Source organism: Coffea arabica, chromosome 7e (genome assembly GCF_036785885.1).
Source record: "Coffea arabica cultivar ET-39 chromosome 7e, Coffea Arabica ET-39 HiFi, whole genome shotgun sequence".
Lineage (NCBI taxonomy): Eukaryota > Viridiplantae > Streptophyta > Magnoliopsida > Gentianales > Rubiaceae > Coffea > Coffea arabica.
This window is the reverse complement of record NC_092323.1, coordinates 2,987,959-3,009,466: the sequence shown is the minus strand read 5'-3', so window position 1 is coordinate 3,009,466 and position 21,508 is coordinate 2,987,959. Positions and strand designations below refer to the sequence as shown.

General features: G+C 34.4%; 2 protein-coding genes across 8 annotated transcripts; one reads left to right on the top strand and one right to left on the bottom strand.

Annotated features, from left to right (window-relative positions):
• Nucleotides 1-3,160: 3,160 nt before the first annotated feature.
• On the top strand, nt 3,161-7,617 carry LOC113723018 (protease Do-like 9). 2 transcript variants are annotated; one of them, XM_072059020.1, is made up of 10 exons: nt 3,161-3,925; nt 4,245-4,444; nt 4,555-4,735; nt 4,850-5,041; nt 6,011-6,243; nt 6,370-6,471; nt 6,565-6,615; nt 6,692-6,796; nt 6,997-7,101; nt 7,206-7,617. In XM_072059020.1, exons 1-9 carry the CDS (start codon nt 3,331-3,333, stop codon nt 7,093-7,095), a joined length of 1,758 nt encoding a protein of 585 aa, XP_071915121.1. In that variant the 5' UTR covers nt 3,161-3,330; the 3' UTR covers nt 7,096-7,101; nt 7,206-7,617. The 2 variants fall into 2 exon arrangements, with proteins under 2 accessions (XP_071915121.1, XP_027102086.2); XM_027246285.2 differs by having other exon boundaries at nt 6,997-7,110.
• LOC113723020 (WAT1-related protein At3g28050-like) lies at nt 7,352-11,239 on the bottom strand. Of its 6 annotated transcripts, none has more exons than XM_072059024.1 (8): nt 11,130-11,239; nt 10,478-10,731; nt 10,173-10,247; nt 9,899-10,012; nt 8,392-8,620; nt 8,056-8,259; nt 7,784-7,935; nt 7,352-7,682 (listed from the first exon to the last, which is right to left on the bottom strand). In XM_072059024.1, exons 2-8 carry the CDS (start codon nt 10,681-10,683, stop codon nt 7,535-7,537), a joined length of 1,128 nt encoding a protein of 375 aa, XP_071915125.1. In that variant the 5' UTR covers nt 10,684-10,731; nt 11,130-11,239; the 3' UTR covers nt 7,352-7,534. The 6 variants fall into 6 exon arrangements, with proteins under 6 accessions (XP_071915125.1, XP_071915124.1, XP_071915126.1 ...); XM_072059023.1 differs by having other exon boundaries at nt 11,062-11,216; XM_072059025.1 differs by having other exon boundaries at nt 8,056-8,214; nt 11,062-11,216.
• Nucleotides 11,240-21,508: the final 10,269 nt, after the last annotated feature.

Genomic DNA, 21,508 nt, shown 5'->3' with positions numbered 1-21,508 from the left:
ATGCTTTCTTCTCGCAAGAGGACGAAATGTCCAAGTATGAAATTTCTCGTGAGAATCCAATTACGGTAGGTACAGCACATGCCAAGTGTTAAATATATTTCCCACATGTAGACTGTGTTAATATCACGACGCTACGTTTTACTTTTCAAATTCGTGTATCAGAGTATTTGTAGATCTGAAAATTTATTAATACTTTCATAGTTTTTTAGGATAATTTAGAAACCTCCCTTGAGGTCTTTGACTATTTCACTTAACACCCCTTAACTTTAAAAAAATTGTCTTCCATACTTTTAACTTTTTATAACAAATGGTTAACCCATTTTAAAATATATTACTATTTAAAAACTCATTTTTTGATAGAGAAGACGTTTTTATTTCAAAAGTGTCCATTGTTGTCCTAGTTCTTTTCTAAAATTGAAAGCACACAATAAAATGTTGAAAATAGAGGCAAACTATACAAATGTATAATTTTGACCGACACAATATAACATTAGGTATTTTAACTTACAAAATAAAAAAAAAAGTCGTAAGACTCTATTCAAAGTGTTTTCAAGCCAAAAAAATATTATTCCTTTGTTGCTATTGTGAAGTACTTTCGATCAATTTGACGACATTTTCACGTTTTTAGAAATTTTAAAATTTCTTGTTTAGATCGATGGCTTGAAAACCAAAAAAAAAGAGAGAGGTAGAGCGTTTACACTTACCGACCCATTTGAGTTTTTTTTTTCCAAAGACAACAATTATTTTTTAATTCAAAAGTGCTTTGTAGATGAATTTAAGGATTTTATGAATTGTGTAAATAGTTTTTAAATTTTCTATTTCTTGTCTAGATTAATGGCTTGAAAACTTGAAAAAGATAAATTCTTAACTATATATTAAGTAACTTAATTGAGGTATCTTTAAGATACAAAATGTTATTTTCTTCATTGTAATACTCGCAGATAAATTTCGTCGATTTTCTAATTTATTTAGAATATCTATTATATTTATTGTGTAGACGAATGACATGAAAATTATTAATAGGTCTTTCAACCTTATTAACACTCTGTAATTCCTAATTAAAAAATTATATCATCCAAGCTTTCAAAAGTTGAGGGATTAACTTGATTTGTTATGAAACTAAAATAATTCACAAAAAGAGTAATATTGGAATGAAAATATATTTTCTATCCACTAATGAGTTTTTAAATACTATATATTTGAAACGGGTTGATATTGTTACAAATAGTTAAAAATAGGGAGGCAAGTAATTTTTTAAAGTTTAGAGGTATTAAGTGATATTATTACAAAACGTCAATAGAGGTTTCTAAAATTATCCATAATGTTTGCTCCAAATTAAGCGTTCACTTCCCGTTTGGCTGCTCTTCGGCATAAGCTTCCGGTATTTTATCGGCTGCCCAATGTGTCAAAGAAACTTTATTGGCTGCCGCTTCTTCTTCATAAAAACAAATCAACCTGTCTGCTTGAAAGATACAAATTGAAGCCTTTATATTATTCTGACATCTAGAAAACGTTGACAGTGTAATAACGTTGAAACTTGAAAAAGTCCGGCTGTCGGGCTTATTCAGTCCCCGACAGCAAAGAAAAAAAAATTTTAAATGCTGACAAGTCCGTCAGCCAATCTGTCTTCTCTCTCCAATAGCCCACGTTCGATCCTAGTCATCTTCTTTTTGTTGGGCAAAACACTCAACTGATCACCGTACTATTGATCGGATCATATTTTAGTTATTAAATTATTTTTTAAATAATTGATCACTAAATAACTTAATCAGTAAATTTGTGACCATTTAGTCGATAATTGTTCTAAATATGTGAAATAGGGTCGTATAGTTGTTGGACAAAATTATTCCCACACTTTATCACAACCATAAAAAATAAAAGATAAATAAAATTTAATTTATTATAATTTACAAATAAAATATTGCATAGTTATCCAAACAATGAGTAAGAGAGAATGATGGAGAAAGAGAAAAGAGAATAAAGTAACTTTCATTTCTTTTTTAAAAAAAAAATTTTGAACTCAATTTATTTGATATGTGAATTAAGTGTCAAGTTAGAGTTAATGTAATCTTTTTATAATTATTAGGGGAGATAAGTGATATTTTAAAACTTTAAACGTGTCAAGTGATTTTTTTAAAAAATCTCAAGGGAGGTTTTTGAGATTATCTCAATCGGTAAAGGAACAATTTTGGGCAACACTAAGTATTCAAACTTGTCGAGGATGTAGACACAAACAAATAATATATGAAAGATGCATTAAATGGACCACCAGATGATAAGCACCAATGGCCACAATATCTGCGGAATCTTGTCAAAAATCATGATAACAATAATATATTGAATTATCTTGGACTTGAACCCGTGGCTGTCCAAGGTCGCTAGTGGGAACGTGGAGCACTCTTTTAGTTTGGTGTGCCGACTCGGGTTCTAAGGGTTTGAGTTGGAACATGTTCCGAGTTAATATATATATATATATATATATATATATATATATATATTAAAAGATAAAATATACCATAATATCTGCAGAACTTGGAAATTTCGGAAATGGAAAAGTGAATTTCCTCGAAGCTGCCCACAAAGGCCATCATATGATTCATATTTAAAAGATGCGCTCAAAGGAATCAAGCGGCAAACAAGGAATCAAAGATGCGCACAATGGCCATCATATTTTTAAAAAAATTTTGCTGTCACACTTACTGCATTTGAAAAAATATATATTTCTTTGTTGCTGTGCTTCGTCAGTCAGCAGCCCAACACTTAAAAAATTTTTTTTGTTCTCTTTCCTGTCGGACTGACTAATCTCGACAGGTATGGTTTCATATCATACGCATCTTAGAATAACATTGTTTCGATTTTTTATTTTCTCAGCAATAATCCAAGAAATTAGCCCTCTTCCTCTTCCCCGCCCCTACCCCCAACCACTCCCCATTCCCTGAAGATCGAGGCCAGATAGTGACAAGAAGGACATATATAAATAAATAACGAATTTAGGCCCATACAGAAAACGTCAAAAGGTCCAGTCCACGGTCGACGCGGTGGAGTCACACGTCAAATCATAACATCAGGCCTAAGGTCTGGGTAAAGTGAAGGAACTCATTTGTGAGCCCAATTAACCTACGGCTTAGCGGGCCCAAATCCTATTACGTACTTTCGCCTCTTTCAGCTTTTTCTGCTTCTCGTCGCCAAAACAAAGGCCCTTCTTCACCATCAGTCATCAACCTTCTTATTACAGTACTGCTACTACTAAATTAGGATTGGTACTATTAAGCTTTTCGGTTTAAATCGACTTGGGTTATACTGCACTTGTGCTAGTAGTTTTCCGTTGCAATGGCAGGCTTAAAGAGGAAAAGAGGCCGAAAACCCAAAAATTCCATTGCTCAGAACGCCAACACCACTACTTCCACCGCCGCCGTGTACGACGGCGGAATACCTCCAAACCCTACTTCCGAAGCAACCAGCCAAGAACCTCCTACCCTACGCCGGGGCCGCGGCCGTCCCAAGAAACAAGTTGAGGACCCCAAGAACGATGGTGGAGCATCACCGGAGAGACGGGGCTCGAGGTTGCCTGATCATGCTCACATCAATGGCGGCGGAGGGGAAGGGGAGTTTCTGGCTTTCGCGGCTGCTCCCACCGGCGACCCCAGGCATGCGGCGGAGGTGGTCCACTCGGCGGCTAAGGCCGTGCCGTCGATGGACGCTGTGGTGAAGGTCTTCTGCGTGCACACTGAGCCGAATTTCTCGCTGCCATGGCAGAGGAAGCGGCAGTACAGCTCCAGCAGCAGTGGGTTCATCATTGGAGGCCGGAGAGTCCTCACCAATGCTCACTCTGTGGAGCATCACACTCAAGTCAAGCTTAAGAAACGCGGTTCTGATACTAAATACTTGGCTACCGTCCTTGCTATTGGCAACGAATGCGACATCGGTATTTCTTGTTTATTTATTCTGTGTTTGGGGGGAGAATTTTGTGTTACCAAATTCGCAATTGCATATGTGCACTAACTAGCTACTGTGAAGGTGATTCATCATTGGTTGGCATTCTTTATTGGAGCATCAGCTTTTAATTACAATTATTCAGTTTCTTGATTTAGAAGAGTAATCTCGACGACAAATTTAACTTAGCTTGCATGATTGTTGATTGAAAAAAAGAGGCAAGGAAAAGCCCATTCGGGGGGAGGGACTAATGTAGTTGGATTTCCAATTCCTTTTGGGACTTACCTGTGCTTTGAATTGTGATGAGGTAGCTATGCTGACTGTGAGCGATGATGAATTCTGGGAAGGAGTTACACCAGTTGAATTTGGAGATTTACCTGCATTGCAAGATGCTGTGACTGTTGTCGGTTACCCTATAGGGGGCGATACAATCTCAGTGACAAGTGGAGTTGTTTCGCGCTTGGAAATTCTTTCTTACGTTCATGGGTCTACTGAGCTTCTTGGACTGCAGGTCATGATTCAACCTCTTCGTTCCTCCTCACTCCAGGATTCTGAAACTTCTGTTGGTTATGTTGTTTTATGGTTTTTCTTGTTGTAATTTCTGATAGGGTGATTTTACAGATTGATGCTGCCATAAACTCTGGTAATTCAGGTGGCCCTGCCTTTAGTGATAAGGGCAAATGCGTGGGTATTGCATTTCAGTCTCTCAAATATGAGGATGTCGAGAATATTGGTTACGTGATACCAACACCAGTAATCATGCATTTCATTCAAGATTACCAAAAGAATGGGGCATATACAGGTAGCAGGTCCAAAAATGTTATTCTATGTTTCATATATTATATTGCTGTCTTTTCCAGAGCCTGTGAGGTAATTGCTTCTCTTTGCCTCATTATGGACATTGACAACATTCCAGGATTTCCTGTGCTTGGGGTTGAGTGGCAGAAGATGGAAAATCCTGATCTGCGCATGGCAATGGGCATGACATCTAACCAAAAGGGTGTACGCATACGAAGAATTGAGCCCACTGCTCCAGAATCTCATGTTTTGAAGCCTTCTGATGTCATTATCAGCTTTGATGGGGTGAATATTGCAAATGATGGAACAGGCAAGCCTTAATTACCACCTATTGTCATGACTAATAGATGCCAAAACTTTAGTTTCATTAGCTATGATCTTTCAGTGGCCTATTGTTTGCAGAAGATTGAGTTGGAAATTTGCCAGTCATTTTTATTTGCATCATCTAAACTTGAATAGTAGAGTGTGTTTGGATAGAAGATTATTTCGAAAAATTTTTGGAATAATTAGTTTAGCACTTTTTGTGATGTGATGTATATGAGATAAAAGGATAGTTGGGAAAATAAAATAGGTGGTTGGAAAATGTGTTTGTGACGCAAGAATTTTTTTTTTTTTTTGCAAATAATGACCAATCCAACTCATGAGACGGTCTTTTTTGTAGTAGTATATAATGTACTGCATAAAGTTTGCTGTGTTATTTTTCTTCTCATGTCCTTTTCTTGAAGTGTTTGGATAAGCATTTGAGTGTTTATTTTAGTCAAGCATAGCTTCACATATGTGAGCAGTTAATATGTATGTATATCCAGATGAACTATGCTGGAATTCTGCAGTTCTCAGTATTGTTGCAGAATCATGGTTTCAAGAGGTGACAGCTTTTACACATGCTAAATACAACATTTTTGAGAACTACTAGTGTTGTTTAGAGACTTCTAGTCTTTTCTGAGGGTAGCTTGACTGGTTTCCTGTTCTTTTCTTTTTAATAACTCAGAGCATTCATTCTTATGTGGTGTCAAGTCCTTTACATGCTATTCTCTTTTCTGTCTCTCCAGATATTTATTAGCATTGCGCTTTATCTGGAACTCATTTCCTTGTTTTGTGGCATTTTACTAACCTGCTTGGAGGAATAATTCAAAAGTGAATTGGTTCCATCAACCATTGCCTTCTTCGTCTTTTCCACAAAATTCTAGATTGCAATCCTATTTTTGTTGTACATGTTGGCTACTCCACAACTTGTAGTTGATCCTTCCTAACTCTAGGTGTGCATTCTCTTCCTTTTCAGTTCCTTTTAGGCATGGAGAGCGCATTGGTTTTAGTTATCTTGTCTCGCAAAAATACACCGGAGATAGTGCTGCAGTCAAAGTGCTCAGGAACTCTGTGATGTTCGAGTTCAGTATAAAGCTGGCAACTCATAAAAGGCTTATTCCAGCCCACATAAGGGAGAAACCACCTTCTTATTACATTGTTGGTGGATTTGTCTTTACAGCTGTTTCTGTCCCATATTTACGTTCAGAGGTGTGTGGCTAATTTAATATCGGACATCCTCGCTATGTTATTTGTCTCCCTTGTTTCTGAAACTATCCAAATTTAGAATTTTCCTTTATCTACCTTGATAAATTTGTTTTGTTGCTTTCTTTTCAGTATGGTAAAGAATACGAATTTGAAGCTCCTGTTAAATTGTTGGACAAACATCTGCATGGTATGGCACAGTCAGTTGACGAACAAGTTGTTCTTGTTTCTCAGGTAAAATTATCTTTACTTTCTTGCATACAAACTACATTTGCAAATTGTTTTTGATCGGACTCAAAGATTGGTGCCTTGTGAAATGTGTATCAGGTGCTTGTCGCTGATATCAACATTGGTTATGAGGAAATAGTCAACACACAGGTTGGTTATAGCTAGGGGCTCAAAACTATAATGAAGCAAACTTCTGAACTTAATTAGTTGACAATGACTGGTATAGGTTATGGCTTTCAACGGAAAACCCGTCAAAAACCTGAAAATCTTGGCTGCGATGGTGGAAGCCTGTGATGAAGAATTTTTGAAGTTCGATCTTGAATATGACCAGGTTCTCTCTCTTTCTGACACACACATACTCTCTCTGTCTGTGCTTCCGTCCCTTCTTTATGCAGCAGGGGTTAGAACTTGAAAATTTGTGTAAATTATTTCGATTTCAAGTTTCACGCTACTATCGGGAGCATGAGGCCTTTGTGCTTACCTATTATTATTTAATGTGGATGGACCTCATTGGCTTTTTATTGTATGCAGATTGTGGTTCTCCAGACTAAATCTGCAAAAGCAGCAACAGCTGACATTCTAGCGATGCATTGTATACCTTCGCCGATGTCTGATGATCTCAAGACATGAAAGCAGGTTGCAGATGTAGGGCCTCCCTAAAAATTCTCTTCCCGTTTGTGCTCTCCTTTTCCCCTTCACTTACATATACGACTTTGCTTCTTACTGTCAACTTTTTGCAGATCGATTGTTTCTTTTGGTTACTTGTATCACAAGAAGATGCTTCCCTACTCCGCGCATCTGATGATCGTGTGACAACATGATGTTTGATTGAGGTTTTCCGTATTACAGCTTAATTCATCTTGCATCAGAATGTAGGGAAGTACAGTTTTGTAGATCATTTAGTTCTATTCAGGGGTTCATGTAAAACACGGAAGCCAATGTTTGATGCGTCTGCACACCACCTTACTGGTTATACAAGTGCAATAGGTAGTTATATACAAATAGAGATGACTAGCTTTAGTTAATGTATAGTTAAAGGGGGATATCAATCTCTGGTCTTTTACTTGTTTTAAGCGTTGTAATTTTGTAACAACGGAAGCTTGTGGTTTGCAGAGGTCTCCAGAAAACTAATATCATCACATTCTTCCATCTCTTCTTTTGTTTTTCCCCACATTACAGTATAGAATCCAAGAGCTATTACTGTTGCTCCGAGAATGCTGCTCAAGAGCCAAAAGAAAGCATGTCATGATACTTGAGCCATGACGTACAGGAGGAGTTCTTCATGGGTTTGAAAGAGGGAGTGAGTTGTTTTGCATACCTTCCTAAATACAGAGCATCACCGAGGATGATGACTCCCATTGCAACGGCAATTACGATGGATAATGGTTTGAACATTGCAACATAGACGGGGCCCTTCAACCGCAAGGCCCAAGTGTGAATTGTGTTGTTCAAGAAAGAACCAAAGATTCCCTGTCCATATCCCGGGAAAGTACTTGTGTCTATAAGTTAAGTCTCTCGTAATTTTACGATATGCACTAACATCCACAAAGGATAAAAAGAGCAAAGCAATAAATTTCTCTTATTACTCACCGAGCAGACTATGGAGGCCAATGCCATGTTAGGCCTAATTTTCCATCTGCTCAGGTCCGGTTCCATGAAGATGCCCGCAAATGCAGCCAAAATGCTGACAAACAAGTTGTAGAAGAAGACTACTGTTATCTCTGCCGGGTATTCCTTCATAATTTGAGCCTGAGATGGTGTAAATTTGGACAATACAATACTGCACTTGAAAACCTTGTAGTAGTAATTTGGTGTTAACCCAAAAAGAAGAAAATAATACAATATAATTTCGTTGTTCTTGGGTGAAGCAATTCAGGGTACATAGACAATTGTACGAGAGAGTCATCAAGAATCAGAATCTCGGACCTGAACGATGTACCACATGGGGACCAAAATATATTCAGCTGTGAGAAACAAGCCACCGAGCTTCCAGTTGGATTGAGCTGTATGGAGATGCTGGGGAATGGGTATTGTATTTCTTAGTTTGATCCTTGGACCATTGTATAGGGTCACCACAAATGCACCTGAAATGGATAATACGGTGCCCAAGACCTTTGCCCGACTGCTTGAACTTCTAAATGCTAACTTTTCCATCCTGCACAGACACAGCCTCAAGTCAGATTGCAACATTCTGTAGATTACGACTCTTATCATAATGTTATGTCTCGGACTAGGAACACTTCGGCAGCATAAAATGAATCACGCCCATGGATAGCACCAAGAAAAGATTTACAGCCATGGAGTTTCTGATCAGTTGGGGCGGGATCAACAATGGGATGATGGTCTAGAGAAATTGGCAGATGCTGCAGTGCTGACAAATTTTACCCTAACGCCAGATAAAGCAGGCTAAGAATTTCCAGGGTGCTTATATTTGGAACTAAGATATCGAGTTACAGGAATTTCTCAAACGTACCGAATGGAAGATACATTACTACTGGTACATCGTAGTAGTATTTCTAATTCCAGTCTGTTCAAGATATTCTAAAAGCGAACCAAGAGAGTGTGATTCTGTGACTCTGTAAGCTATGAAAAGTTCATAGCGAAAATGAGAATATACATATGGGGGAGGTCAAGACAACAAAGATTTGTACGGGGGTCTGGGTCCTTCTTGCGAAAAACGCAGAACCATTGAGGAGATGGCAAAGAAAGAAAGATGAATTTTTTATTTTTATTTTTTTTATCGTAACGATAACATTTGCATAACCTACTTTAGTCTAGTTTAAGAGGAGGAAAAGCCGACGGAATTTTTCTGTCGGAGGAAGCCACAATTAAGCGACAAGATGGAAGAACAAGGTGACCTCTCACTCCCACCAAAATTTAAATGTTCTGGTGATACCAACAGTCTCTTGGGCTATTCGCAAGGCTCCGTTTGGATTGTTTGACCTCCCACCTTCACCAAGATTTAAATGTCTTGGTGATACCAACAGCCTCTTGGGCTATTCGCAAGGCTCCGTTTGGATTGACAAATTTTTTCAAAAACAAATTTTTTAAATACAATGCTACATTAATATACAAGAATTCAAAAAACATCTTATTCATACAATATATTAAATACTTCAAAAAAATTTATAGTAAAATTTTTCATATACACTGCTACAGTAAAATTTTTTTAAAACACCCTAAAAAATAGCTAATCCAAACTGAGCCAATTATTCAGTTGTTGCTGTTTTTTTTTTCCTTAACTTTTTGGGTGTGCGTTTTCTTGTTTTCTTGGTTTTTTTATTCCCATTTTACAGGTTATAAATTTACACCCATCATGTACTTATTTATTGTTTTAGTTGGCACTCTAATAAAAATGCAACTACTACTACGAGTCTAAAATACATTAAAGTGGAGAAGGTTTTTTTTTAAAATGAAAGGGACCGGACCGGACCTGAAAAGGATGGCAAGTATGAAAGTGAAAGCTGGAACGAGGTTGCTGATGGCGGAAGCAAGCGTGGGAGAACTATAATTTATGCCTGTGTATCCCATTATCTGCGATGTGCACCTAACTTCCATAACGACAAATACAAGCAAAAGATTTTAGAGTCTGATAATGCAACGAATTAGGAAATGCATTCAGATAAACCTTCAATCAGTCTCTTTAATGTGAATAGGAAATTGAAATGTGAAATTCAAATTTAAAAAGAAAAAAAAGAAAGATGTACCCAATCAGTCCGAGCAGGAAAATCTTAGAGAGGATGGAGAATTTCAGTGGAGGAAGATCCAGTCTTGAATTTGATCTGACCAAATTGAAAAAAAACAATTAGAGAAACAAAAAGCTGTGCATCGAGATCAATCAAATAAAGAGAGACCGGAAAAAGTAGATGCTACGACTAGAAGCAATTCAATTGATCATCGATCAATTACGAAGCATGTTAGAAACTTGGTACCAAGCAGTAGTATTAAATTATTAACTAAAAACTGATAAGAGTGAGGACAAGGTGGGGAGATGGAGATGGAGATGAGAGACCGGTTGATGAAGAAGAAAGTCGAAGGAAGGAGAAGCAAGGCAGCAGCAAGAGCATAAGAGTAAACGATAAAGACATGATGGCTCATCCCTTTGACGGTGGCCGCCTTGAACAGCGTGTTCAGTCCGACGTTGGTGCACTCCATGCTCACCATGGCTACCAACGGTACCACTTGTTTGTGACAGCAGTATTCCCTCTCTGCTGCCATCTTCAATTCTTCCTTCCCAGTTTTTTTTTTTTTTGGCTTCTCCTTTCTCTGCATCAATCACGGGACAACACCAGTTGTAAAAACACTCCACCTAAAAGAATAGCAGATTTATACTGCTAGGCTAGGAAATTAGAATTCAGTGGTGCTGCTCAATGCTCATCGAAGAAGAAGAAGAAGAAGAAAGAGAGAGAGCCAAAGATCAGCAAATTGTAGTAGTAATTCGCAAATTTCATCTACCATTACCAACGAGACAGCAAAGTCCTTGTTTCAAAAAAAAAAAACTCTAATAAAAATTATTAAGCCCCCCCCCCCCCTTCTAATCTCCAAATTTTATGAATGGTTTCGTCAACAGGAATCTAATTTCAGATGATTACTTGCCTGCTAAATTTACGAATGCAGAGAGGCTACTATAGTACTAACAACCCATGGAGTGGGGGAGTTCTTGCCTTGTTGGTAGAGTTGAGCAGTTACTTTCTTCTTACCCCCAAAGATTTCCGGGGCCTTTGTGATTGTGATTCTGATTGTGTGGTGCGGCGCGTCATACAGTCACTCGGGTCAAAGAAGGGACTGGTCCCACCATCTTTCTTTCTCGTGTTGTCTTCTGCTAAAAAAGTCTGATTGAGAATATAATGAAAAAAAAAAAAAGAATATAATGCTAGTGACTAGTGAGCGAGTGAGTGGTACTAGAATCGGATACCTTTACGGTGAGAACGGGTTGACCGTGCCTATGGTAGGAAGGCCTCCAGAGGCCGACACGTGTTACAGGTGGATAGATTGCAGACGGAGACGTTTAGCCGTGGAATCGCGCGTGGAGATGCAACGTTAACATGTTGTCCGCTGCTGCAAGTTAACAGCAGAGGTTCGTACAGCCGTTTGCGTTTTCCAACGCAGTTTGGTGGGCCGGGGCAGTGTAATTGCAACTCAGAACCACTGCTCATTTATACATTTGCAAATCTACCCGTTAGCAAGGGGAAAATGCTGCCAAGGCCCTGGGCAAAAAATTATGCGTAAAGAACGAACCGAAGTTTGAACAAATAATAAATGTAAACCGCGCATGCGAGCGGGATAATAACTTGGAAGAAGGAAAAGCAGAGGAGAGGTATCCGTACTACTCCCTCCATCGTACTTTGATAGTCCAATTTTGCTCTTGCGTCTGTCCCAAATTCTAGTACATTTTTCAATTGAATTGAAAAATTTAGTTGTATTTAAATTTTCGTAAAATAGCCTTATTAAATGTAAGTTGTTGTTACTATATACCCACTTTATATAATGAGAGTTGATTCTTTTTTTACCATTAATTGAAGTTTCCATAAAGTTGTAATGTAATTAATGTGATGGTATTTTAGGAAAAAAGTTACTTAAATTGATTGTTCGAACAAAATTAACTACTTTTTCTTAGACCGTGCGAAAAACAAATTTGAACAGTAAATGTGGGACGGAGGGTGTAGTTTCGAGACAACGGCTCCAAACACTACCTTTATGGTAGGAAACCTTTGAGCAATCGTAACGTAGGCAGACCCGTAACAGGTGTATTTGTAAAATGAGGAGTTGACGCTCTGTTATCTTGCAGTGGTAACACCCGTGCAGATAAACAAAACAAGACGTATGCGGATGCAGGCCTTTTTCCCCTCCAATTGCTGCGTTTAATGTGCAGTGTTTCCCCACTGCTTTAATACATTTTTAAAAATTGTGAAACTATAGTTTTGTAATAAAATTAATAATAACATACCAACAACAAATACCCATGACATAAATATACTAAGCAATTACAAAAATATTTATGATTATGCACATGTAGTTTAGAATTTGCTCCCAAACACCGTGGAACTAAATTTTTCATTAAATTTGAAGACAGTACGAAAAAAAGACTGATTAATGAAAATACGATGTTAAAAAATTTTGAATTCACCGTCACAAAACATGAATTGGTGGGCAATACCAAAAAGCAGGATACTTTAATCATATAATGAAGCAAAGTCATAAATTTGAAGGCAAAGTTTTCATTAATAAAAATGCCAACTCTTCACCGCTTTGTTATCAGGCGTCCGATGTATGAGGAAAGTGGCAATAATTAATGTGGTAATTTATTCGGTTTATATAAGTTTTAAAATTCTTTTTGAGTTTCGACAAAAAAAAAATGAAAAATGTGTAAGACAAAGCACAAAAGTCAATTTGATTGGTGTGTTAGGGGAAAGAATAGCAGATATGTAATGTACCTGTATTTGACGTTCAAAATACTGCAGTGATGTTTGTGAAAAACACCGTAAAAAATATGTAATTAAAATGGAACCAATTTTGATTATTTAAAATACCCAATATGTGAATGTGTTTTAACTGATATCCATTGATATGCTAAAGCATCGTTATCCCACGAAATACCAACACCTTAACACCCATTTTTTCCATAAACAAATTTATTGATGACATAAAATAAAACTATACCCATTTTCCAATAAATTTGAAATACCCAGTATATTATTGGAAAACGGTTTTATTTCTATTTCATCCAATTAATAAATTTGTTTATGGGAAAATGGATAGTATGTTGTTGTAATAGATAAAGCCATAAAGAGGTGGGGTTGTATTCGAAAACAAGTACATTAAAATTTAATCGGGTTAAAGAAGTTGTATTCGGAATAATGGGTTTTAAAGAGATGAAATTTGATGAAAAAATGATACTTTACGATATCAATGAATAACAGTTGAAACACATTCACAGACTTGGTATTTCAAATCACAGTATTCATTATTTAAAATACCAAATTTGGGAAAGTATTTGAACTGTTATCCAATGGTTTCGTAAAATAATATTTTTGGTGAAATAGCAGTTCTTGAACAGCTCTTTTGCCACAAACAAAATAATGTATCGGAATAAAAAAATCTGTCATCCAATAAAACACCAGCTCTTTATGGCTTTTATGTATTACAAGAACAGAGTACCCATTTTCCCATAAAACAGCAGCTTTTTATGGCTTTTATCTATTACAAGAACAGAGTATATAAATGTATATACGTGTTAATATTATGTATAAATGTATAATTAATATTATGTATATTAATATAAATGTATAAATGTATATAATACATAATATAAATGTACATTTACATGTATAAGTGTATATTATTAAAAACATATAAATTATAAATCAATATTATAAAAATGTATAAATTAATATATTATAAATATATATTAATATTATGTACAAATGTATTAATATAATTAATATAAATGTATACATGCATTAATATTATGTATAAAGGTAAAATTAATATTTTGTATATTAATGTAAATGTATAAATGTATTATATTAGATATTATACATAATATAAATGTCTATTATAAATATACATAAATATTTATATATTATGTATAAATGTACATTTATATAAATGTGTAATATATTATATATTATATTATCTAATATTTATGCAAATATATTATAAATATATAAAAATATACTACAAATAAAATAAAAAATTTGTAATCTGTATGTATAAATATATAATATTACAAATGTATAAAATATATAATACACATTAATATTGAATTTAATTTATGTATAATATACATATTAATATATATTATGAAACAAATTTTAGTAAATATATTTATTAATTTATATATAAATAAATGTATTTCTATAAATATATATTATTTATTTCAATTCATATAATATATATAATATTATACATGATTGAACTAAATATATTCACATTGATATAATATATATAATATACATAATTGAAATATACCTATTCAAATACATCATTGAAATATATTAAAATATAATTCAAATATACATATTAAAATACATAATTCAAATTTAGAAATTTAAATATACTTACTACAATTCACAAAATTTATTGCACGAATACCGTAAATACAGGGTGTTTTATTGCAAACCTGATTAAAATTTTGTTCCCGTAAACAAAATTTTCCACCCCTACAACGGGTACTCAGTTCTTATAAGCTATAAACAGTTACTGTTTTATTCGAAATCGGTTTATTTTACTTTCTCCGCCACATACATTTTCAAATGGAAAACGGGGTTCTCTGTTCTTATAATGGAGCAAAGTCGTAAAAAGCTAATGTTCGACTGAACACCGGTGTTAATTTTGTTTTTATCCGATAAATAAATTGTGTTATGCAAAAAAAAATTAAAAGGCTACTCTATTCTTATAATGCTGGATAAGCCATAAAAAGCTAGTGTTTTACGACAAAATGGATTTATTATATTTTTATCCCAAAAACAATATGGTATGTCGAAACACGGACACTGTGTTCCATTAACGGACGAAAGCCATCAACAGCTACTGTTTTATTGAAAAACAGGCTGGTTTTTTTTTCCGGATAAATAACCAGCCGTTATGCAAACAAAGCGTACTCTGTTCTTATACTAGTGCAAAGCCATAAAGAGATGGTGTTTTACGACAAAATGGAATTATTTCATTTAATTTCCTAAATAAAGCGGTTTATGCAAATATGGGTACTTTGTTCGTATTACGGAAAAAAGCCGTCAATAGCTGCTGTGTTATTGCAAACGGGTTTTTTTTTTCATTTTATCCAAAACCTACTTTTTTTTATGCAAAAATTGGGTACTTTGTTCCTATAATGCGGGAAAGCCATAAAGAGCAAGTGTTTTATTGTAAAACCGGTTTATTTTGCTTAATCCACCATTTACATTTTTTAAACGTCCAAAAGCGGTTTTAGAGATGAGGTGTTTCATGCAAACTTGGTACTTTACCATGCCAATGGATAACATTTCAAACACAATCAAAGGTTTGGTATTTTAATTAACAAACATTCGGTTCCGCTTGGCTTACATACTTTTCTGGGTACTTTTCAAAAACAGCACTCTAGTCCTTCGATCGTGAAATACAAGCCCTGTACATTTCGGCATTTCCTTTCCCTTTTACACAAATCCTTTTGACTTAAGTGCTTTCCAATCACTAATTTTCATTAATATGTTTACATTGCAACAAACAATTTAATTCCGCATAAATTGCAAAAAATTAGTATCTCAACTATTGGGACTTTGCTGATTCTTTGGAGGTCTGATAACAAAGCCGTTGAGAGCTGGTATTTTTATTACCGACACCTTTTTTCCGTAAATGGACTGCTTTCTATGATTTTCCTTTACTAAATGTCAAAGTACCGCCATTTAACCACCATAAATATATCTCTTTGTTCAGAACTTTAAACAATAATGCTATTAACCTGTATCTTTCCCTTTCAGACCAAGTTTTTTGACTTGTCCATTTTTTCTGCGGCGCGGACAAAATTCTTCGGTTACTTTCCTATAAAACTTTTACACAAAAAATTTATATATGCATAAATTTTTTGTGTAAAAAAACTAATTTATTCACATACGATCGAGTATTTATCCAAGTATATTAAAACTCCACACTAAGTAACGTACTCAATTTTAATCATGAATACAACACTTTTCTGTTATTTCAAATAACAAAAAAAAACTGCTTCGCATAAGTTTTTTTTCATAACTGCTGTGCGCTAATCATTCTTTCGTTCTTCAAATTTCTGAACCTTCTTTACGCACATTTTTTGTCCAAGGCATTTGCAGCATTTTTGCTGCGGTAATGGGTACATTTGCAAATACAATAAATGCCTCTCCTTCTAACCTGCAATAAGACATCCTGTCCCAACCCAGGACGATAGTACGGAACTCTGTGTGCTTTGTTTGCTTCATTCCGCACGCTGTCTGCTTCATTTCCTCTCCACGCGCTCACCATCACTTTAACGTCTCCGTTTGGACCGTTTTGCCCCCAACACGTGTCGCTCCCTGCCACCATTCCTACCATAGGCAGGTTCCCACCATAAAGGTATCCTACTAGAATCGCACGAGACAAGGAAGGGATCAATGATCAATCAAAAGCTCAAAGGTGGTTGAGGAAATATGACATGTAAACCAGTAGCTGGATTGGATGATCCTCTCCATTACTATAAAATTAAGTTTTTTTTTTTTAAAAAAAAAAAAGCAAAAAAGGAAAGAAAATTTTAAGACTTTTCATGCAGTAGCATTACCGGTGCTTCTCTTCCATCAACTCTCTTATTTTATCTTCTGAATCTCTTGCATATATACAAAATTTGGCAAAGGCATTGAGCTGAGTTTATAGCAAAAATCCCTTCGGCTATACAGCATGAAAGACCAAAACAGTACTATTATCCCTTTCGTCAGGCTAAAATATCTTTCTAGACCCTGTGGCTCTCTTCTTGTTCATGCAAACAATTCTTTTCTTTTAAATTATGCATTACGAATATTTGAGCTCTCGATTGGGTTTGGTCTGTATGATGTACTTCTTGTTAGGTTCTTGAGAGCGCTGGCTTACCGACGGAAGTGAAGGAATGTGGCAGAAGATATTCACGTTCGTCTAATTTCGTTGGATCTGTATATATATACATACACACATTTTTCCCCTTTGGATTATAGAAAGGAGGCCTAAGGCCTACCAGTTGTTGGTTGGTTGGATCCGTCTAAAATCTCGTGCGTAATGGGTCTCCTTCATATTTCCAAGCTTGATAATGAGTAAAAAGGAGCAATGTTGGCTGCGTTTCAATGATGTGATGGCCTAACCCACAAGAAGGGCATTTGGGGCAGCAACGGGAAACTACCATCTGGAAGGTTAATAAGCAAGATTTGGCTAAAAAAAAAATTGTAAGATTCAGATTTTATTTTATACATCATTTTTTTACATTATATGTGAGGTCCATTAAATTTTGTTTTATAGTTATACGTTGTGTAAAATAAGTTACATCATGTGTAAACTGAATTACATCTTGTGCAAAATACACAAAATCAGTCCAAACGATTTCTCTATTAACCGTTTTTATCCCAAATCCCAAGAAAGGGGGAATAAAAGTTCCCCTCCTCATTAGGTCTAGAACACACAGGTTGAGACTAGAAAATGCCAAAATTTTAGTTAAGATTGATTTTAGTGCCTAAGGACATTTGCAGTTGCACAACATTTGATTTCGTTCAAAACGTCCCTCATACTTTGTAAAATGATTTTTTTCGTCTCTTACTTTTAAAGTGTAAATTTATGTCTCTTACAAACTCATATTGGTCAAGTTTGATCCCTACCTAGATTTTCGACTAATTTTTATCAGAATTCATCACGCGTCTTGCATGTGATCATTTTTTAGAGATAAAATTATCAAATTAAAATTTACATAATTCGATTTATAGTCCCTTATATTTCATAAAATAAATTATTTCGTCTCTCACATTTTACAAAATGAATGTTTTCATTTCTCACTTTTCATAAAATGAACTTTTAATTCTTTATTCACCAAGTGTAAGAATAGTTTTATTTTTAAATTCATGTATATGTCTATTTGATTTCACCTGAATAGTTCGAATAACATATAATATATCTCCACTTAATTTTATTTAAACAGATTAATTGTAGTTGTACACATGTTATTCAATAGATATATACATGAATTTAACTCTAACAATTTTGTTTTAAACCCAAATATATCTATTTGATTTTACCATGTGAATCTGTTCAATATTATGGCCTTTCTCTTTTGGTAATAATTCATTTATTGAGTTTTGTAATAAAGCCATATAATTAATCAGTCCTAATTCGAATTTTATAGTCATGCTAACAAATTATAATTTAAATCTGAAATTTCTACTCGCCATCTTTAAGACCAACAGTTAAATTTCTTACCTTGTGATTGTTTTAAAATTTGAAAGTACTAATCACTTATTTCTTTTTATCATACTTTTTTTGTTTATTTTTTCTGTCCAAATTTAATTCAATATAAGCACTTGATAATGTTTAGGATTAAGTGTCTTCTTTATTTTCAATTTTCGAATGAAAGAAAATGAACATGAGGGAAAAACTAACAAATTTTTAAATCCCTGTATATATTTATTTAAATTCACCTGAATAATACGAATATCATGTAATATATCTCTATTTGATTTCGTTTGAAATAGAGATATATTACGTGCTATTTGTACTATTCAGGAGAAATTAAATAGATATATACATGAGTTTAAAAAAAGTTATTCGTACACATGATTAATGAAGGATGAAAAATTATTTTATAAAATATGAAGAATAAAAAAAATTCATTTTATGAAATGTGAGGAATTATGGACCGGATTATGTAAATTTTAATTTAATAATTTTGCTGTTAAAAAATGATCACGTGCAAGGTACGTAGTAGATTCCGACCAAAATTTAATCGGAAACCTAAGTAGGGAAGGTAGGGACCAAATTTGATTAATGTGAATCTGTAAGGGATGCAAAAGTACACTTTTAAAAGTGAGGGACGAAAAAAGTCATTTTAAAAAATATGAGAAATGTTTTGAACGATTTTTCCTATTATTATTTATTTATTTATTTTGCGTTTAGATTGTTAGTTGTGATAGAAAGTTTGTGACCGGACGGATCCCGGCCTGCATGTAGTACTTGGTAAATTCTTTCGCAGCCGGCGGATCCCGTGAATAATCCATTTCTTGATACCTTTATCGAGAGACATGACAAAGAAAAAGGAAAATAATAGTAATAATAATAAAAAGACAAGACAAAAGCATTTTCTCAAAAATTTTGAGCGTGCGTTTGGTTCCATAGAATTGGAATTGAATGTCCCAATTCTATTCCTGCTGTTTGAATGTTGACTTTTTGCAGAGAATTTGAATTCAATTCTAATTCTATAGGCACTAAATTTCATGCTTTGAATTTTTCAGCGGCATCAAATAATTCTAATTATAATTTGAGAATCGAGAATCGAGACTGGATAAATACGGCACACAACTTACAACTGGTAAATGCTGTGCCTGCCTTTCCTGTGCCTTTCCCCACATCACAGCGTAAAACCCCAATGATATAATACTCCCTCCCTTTTTTTATAACTGACGTTTAAGAAATTTGCTCTAATGTATTTTTATCTGTAATTTTATTATCCCCATATAGTATTAATTATTTTTTCACAATTTTACCCTTTTATCTCTCTTTTTCAATACAGGGTTCTTAATTACTACTCCTAGTAATTATTGCATTGCTTTTGGCCTAGTAAAACAGCACCATTTAGTACTCTAGTGAGAGAAAATATGGGTGAATTGGACAATTAATGAGGGTACAAAAGGAAAGTAGTGTACAGATTTAAGCAATGAAAAACTTTTCTTAATTGGTGTGCAAAACCTTAAACGTCAGTTATAAAAAAAGGGAGGGAATATTATAAACGATCCAATCACAAGGCACTCAGATTAATTCCAAGCATTTATCCGAGAAATTAATCATATATTGGGGAGGACTAATGAAAAATCATTAATATGTGTGTATGAATGAGAAGATTGTTTGAAAATATTATTTAGTGTGTTTGGATAGTAAATTATTTGAGATAATTTTGTGTGTATTATTATTATTAAAATAAATGAGCAATGTGATGGTTAAGAACAGGGAATAATTATACTATTTTAAAAAAAGGCCCCGAAATGTAGCAACAAAAGACTGGGCTTGCAACCGCACAATTTTCGCGCACACCACACTTCAGGTGCTTTGTGTGGTTTTGGTGTGTGTGTTGGGGAGAAGATAAAATGGTAGTGGGAATCGTTTTGAAATTGCACTTCATCGGTCAGCTTTAGCATACTTATAAACTTTTTGTAGCTTTAATTCTCTCTGTTTTTCCTAACCGTTGTCAAATTGTCACTCGTTAACATCACTAAAATTCACCTAATCTATTTTATACCCTTTCCTACATTTATATTGGTTTTTTTTTATTTAATTCTACCAATTTTTCTTTGTATTTATTTACTTTACCTAATTAATCTTACATTTCTCAAAGTATGATACCTAAAATATATCATAATGAATCTCCAATGGGCATTCGTTAGACAGATCCCATTTATATAGTGGACAATTATGTAAACAAAATATGATCTACTCAAACAAAATACCTAAAATATTTACAAACTTCCATTCTAATTTAGTAGCGGTTGAAGTCTCTTGTATATATTAAACTAATTTGGATATTTACATTTTATTTTTTTTTTCCAAATGTTGAAAGAATATAATGATAAAAAAAAGTTCCGTGTTGGATTAGTTTAAGTGACTTATGAAGTTGTAATTTGATAGCTCGAGCTATATAAATGTGCATTGGATTAAAAGCTAGATAATTTTGGTACATCAAAACATCGAGCAATATGCAAGGCTGCCAAACTATTTTTTAACCAAAATAAAAAGAGTGACGCGACAGTGATCAAGAGGAGCAGATGGATGATCTTTAATTCGCCTGTATAAATTAGTATAAGAATTTTAGATGCGTTTGGATTGTAATTTTTCAAAGAAAAATTGTTACGTTTTCTGTTGACACATTTTCCAATCACCTATTTACCTTTCAAATATCAAATCGCTACAGTAATTTTTCTACGTAAAGTCTAGAAAAAATAGAATCCAAACAAAATCAATTGATAGATACAAGCTACTTCCCAACAAAAAAAAAAAAAAAGTGATTATGAATGCATAAAACATGAAAACAGAAGGAAAAAAAATCGTTACTAGCTATCTTTTATTTTAATAAGAATAAGAGTGGAGTGGATTTAGGGAGAAAAGATGACAACTATACTTTAAAGACACAATACTTGAAAGAAAATTATGAGGAGAAGGTAAGAGCTTTTGTTTAGAATGATGGAGGAAATTTGCAATATATTTCCAATGGTGTGCTAATACTTAGAATACGACGATTCCCTGTGATTTTGGTAGTCAGCAAATCGAGAAAACGATAGACCATAAAAAGCCGCCACTGAGTGCATCTCCGGACACCATGTATGTATCTGTAAACTTGCAATTG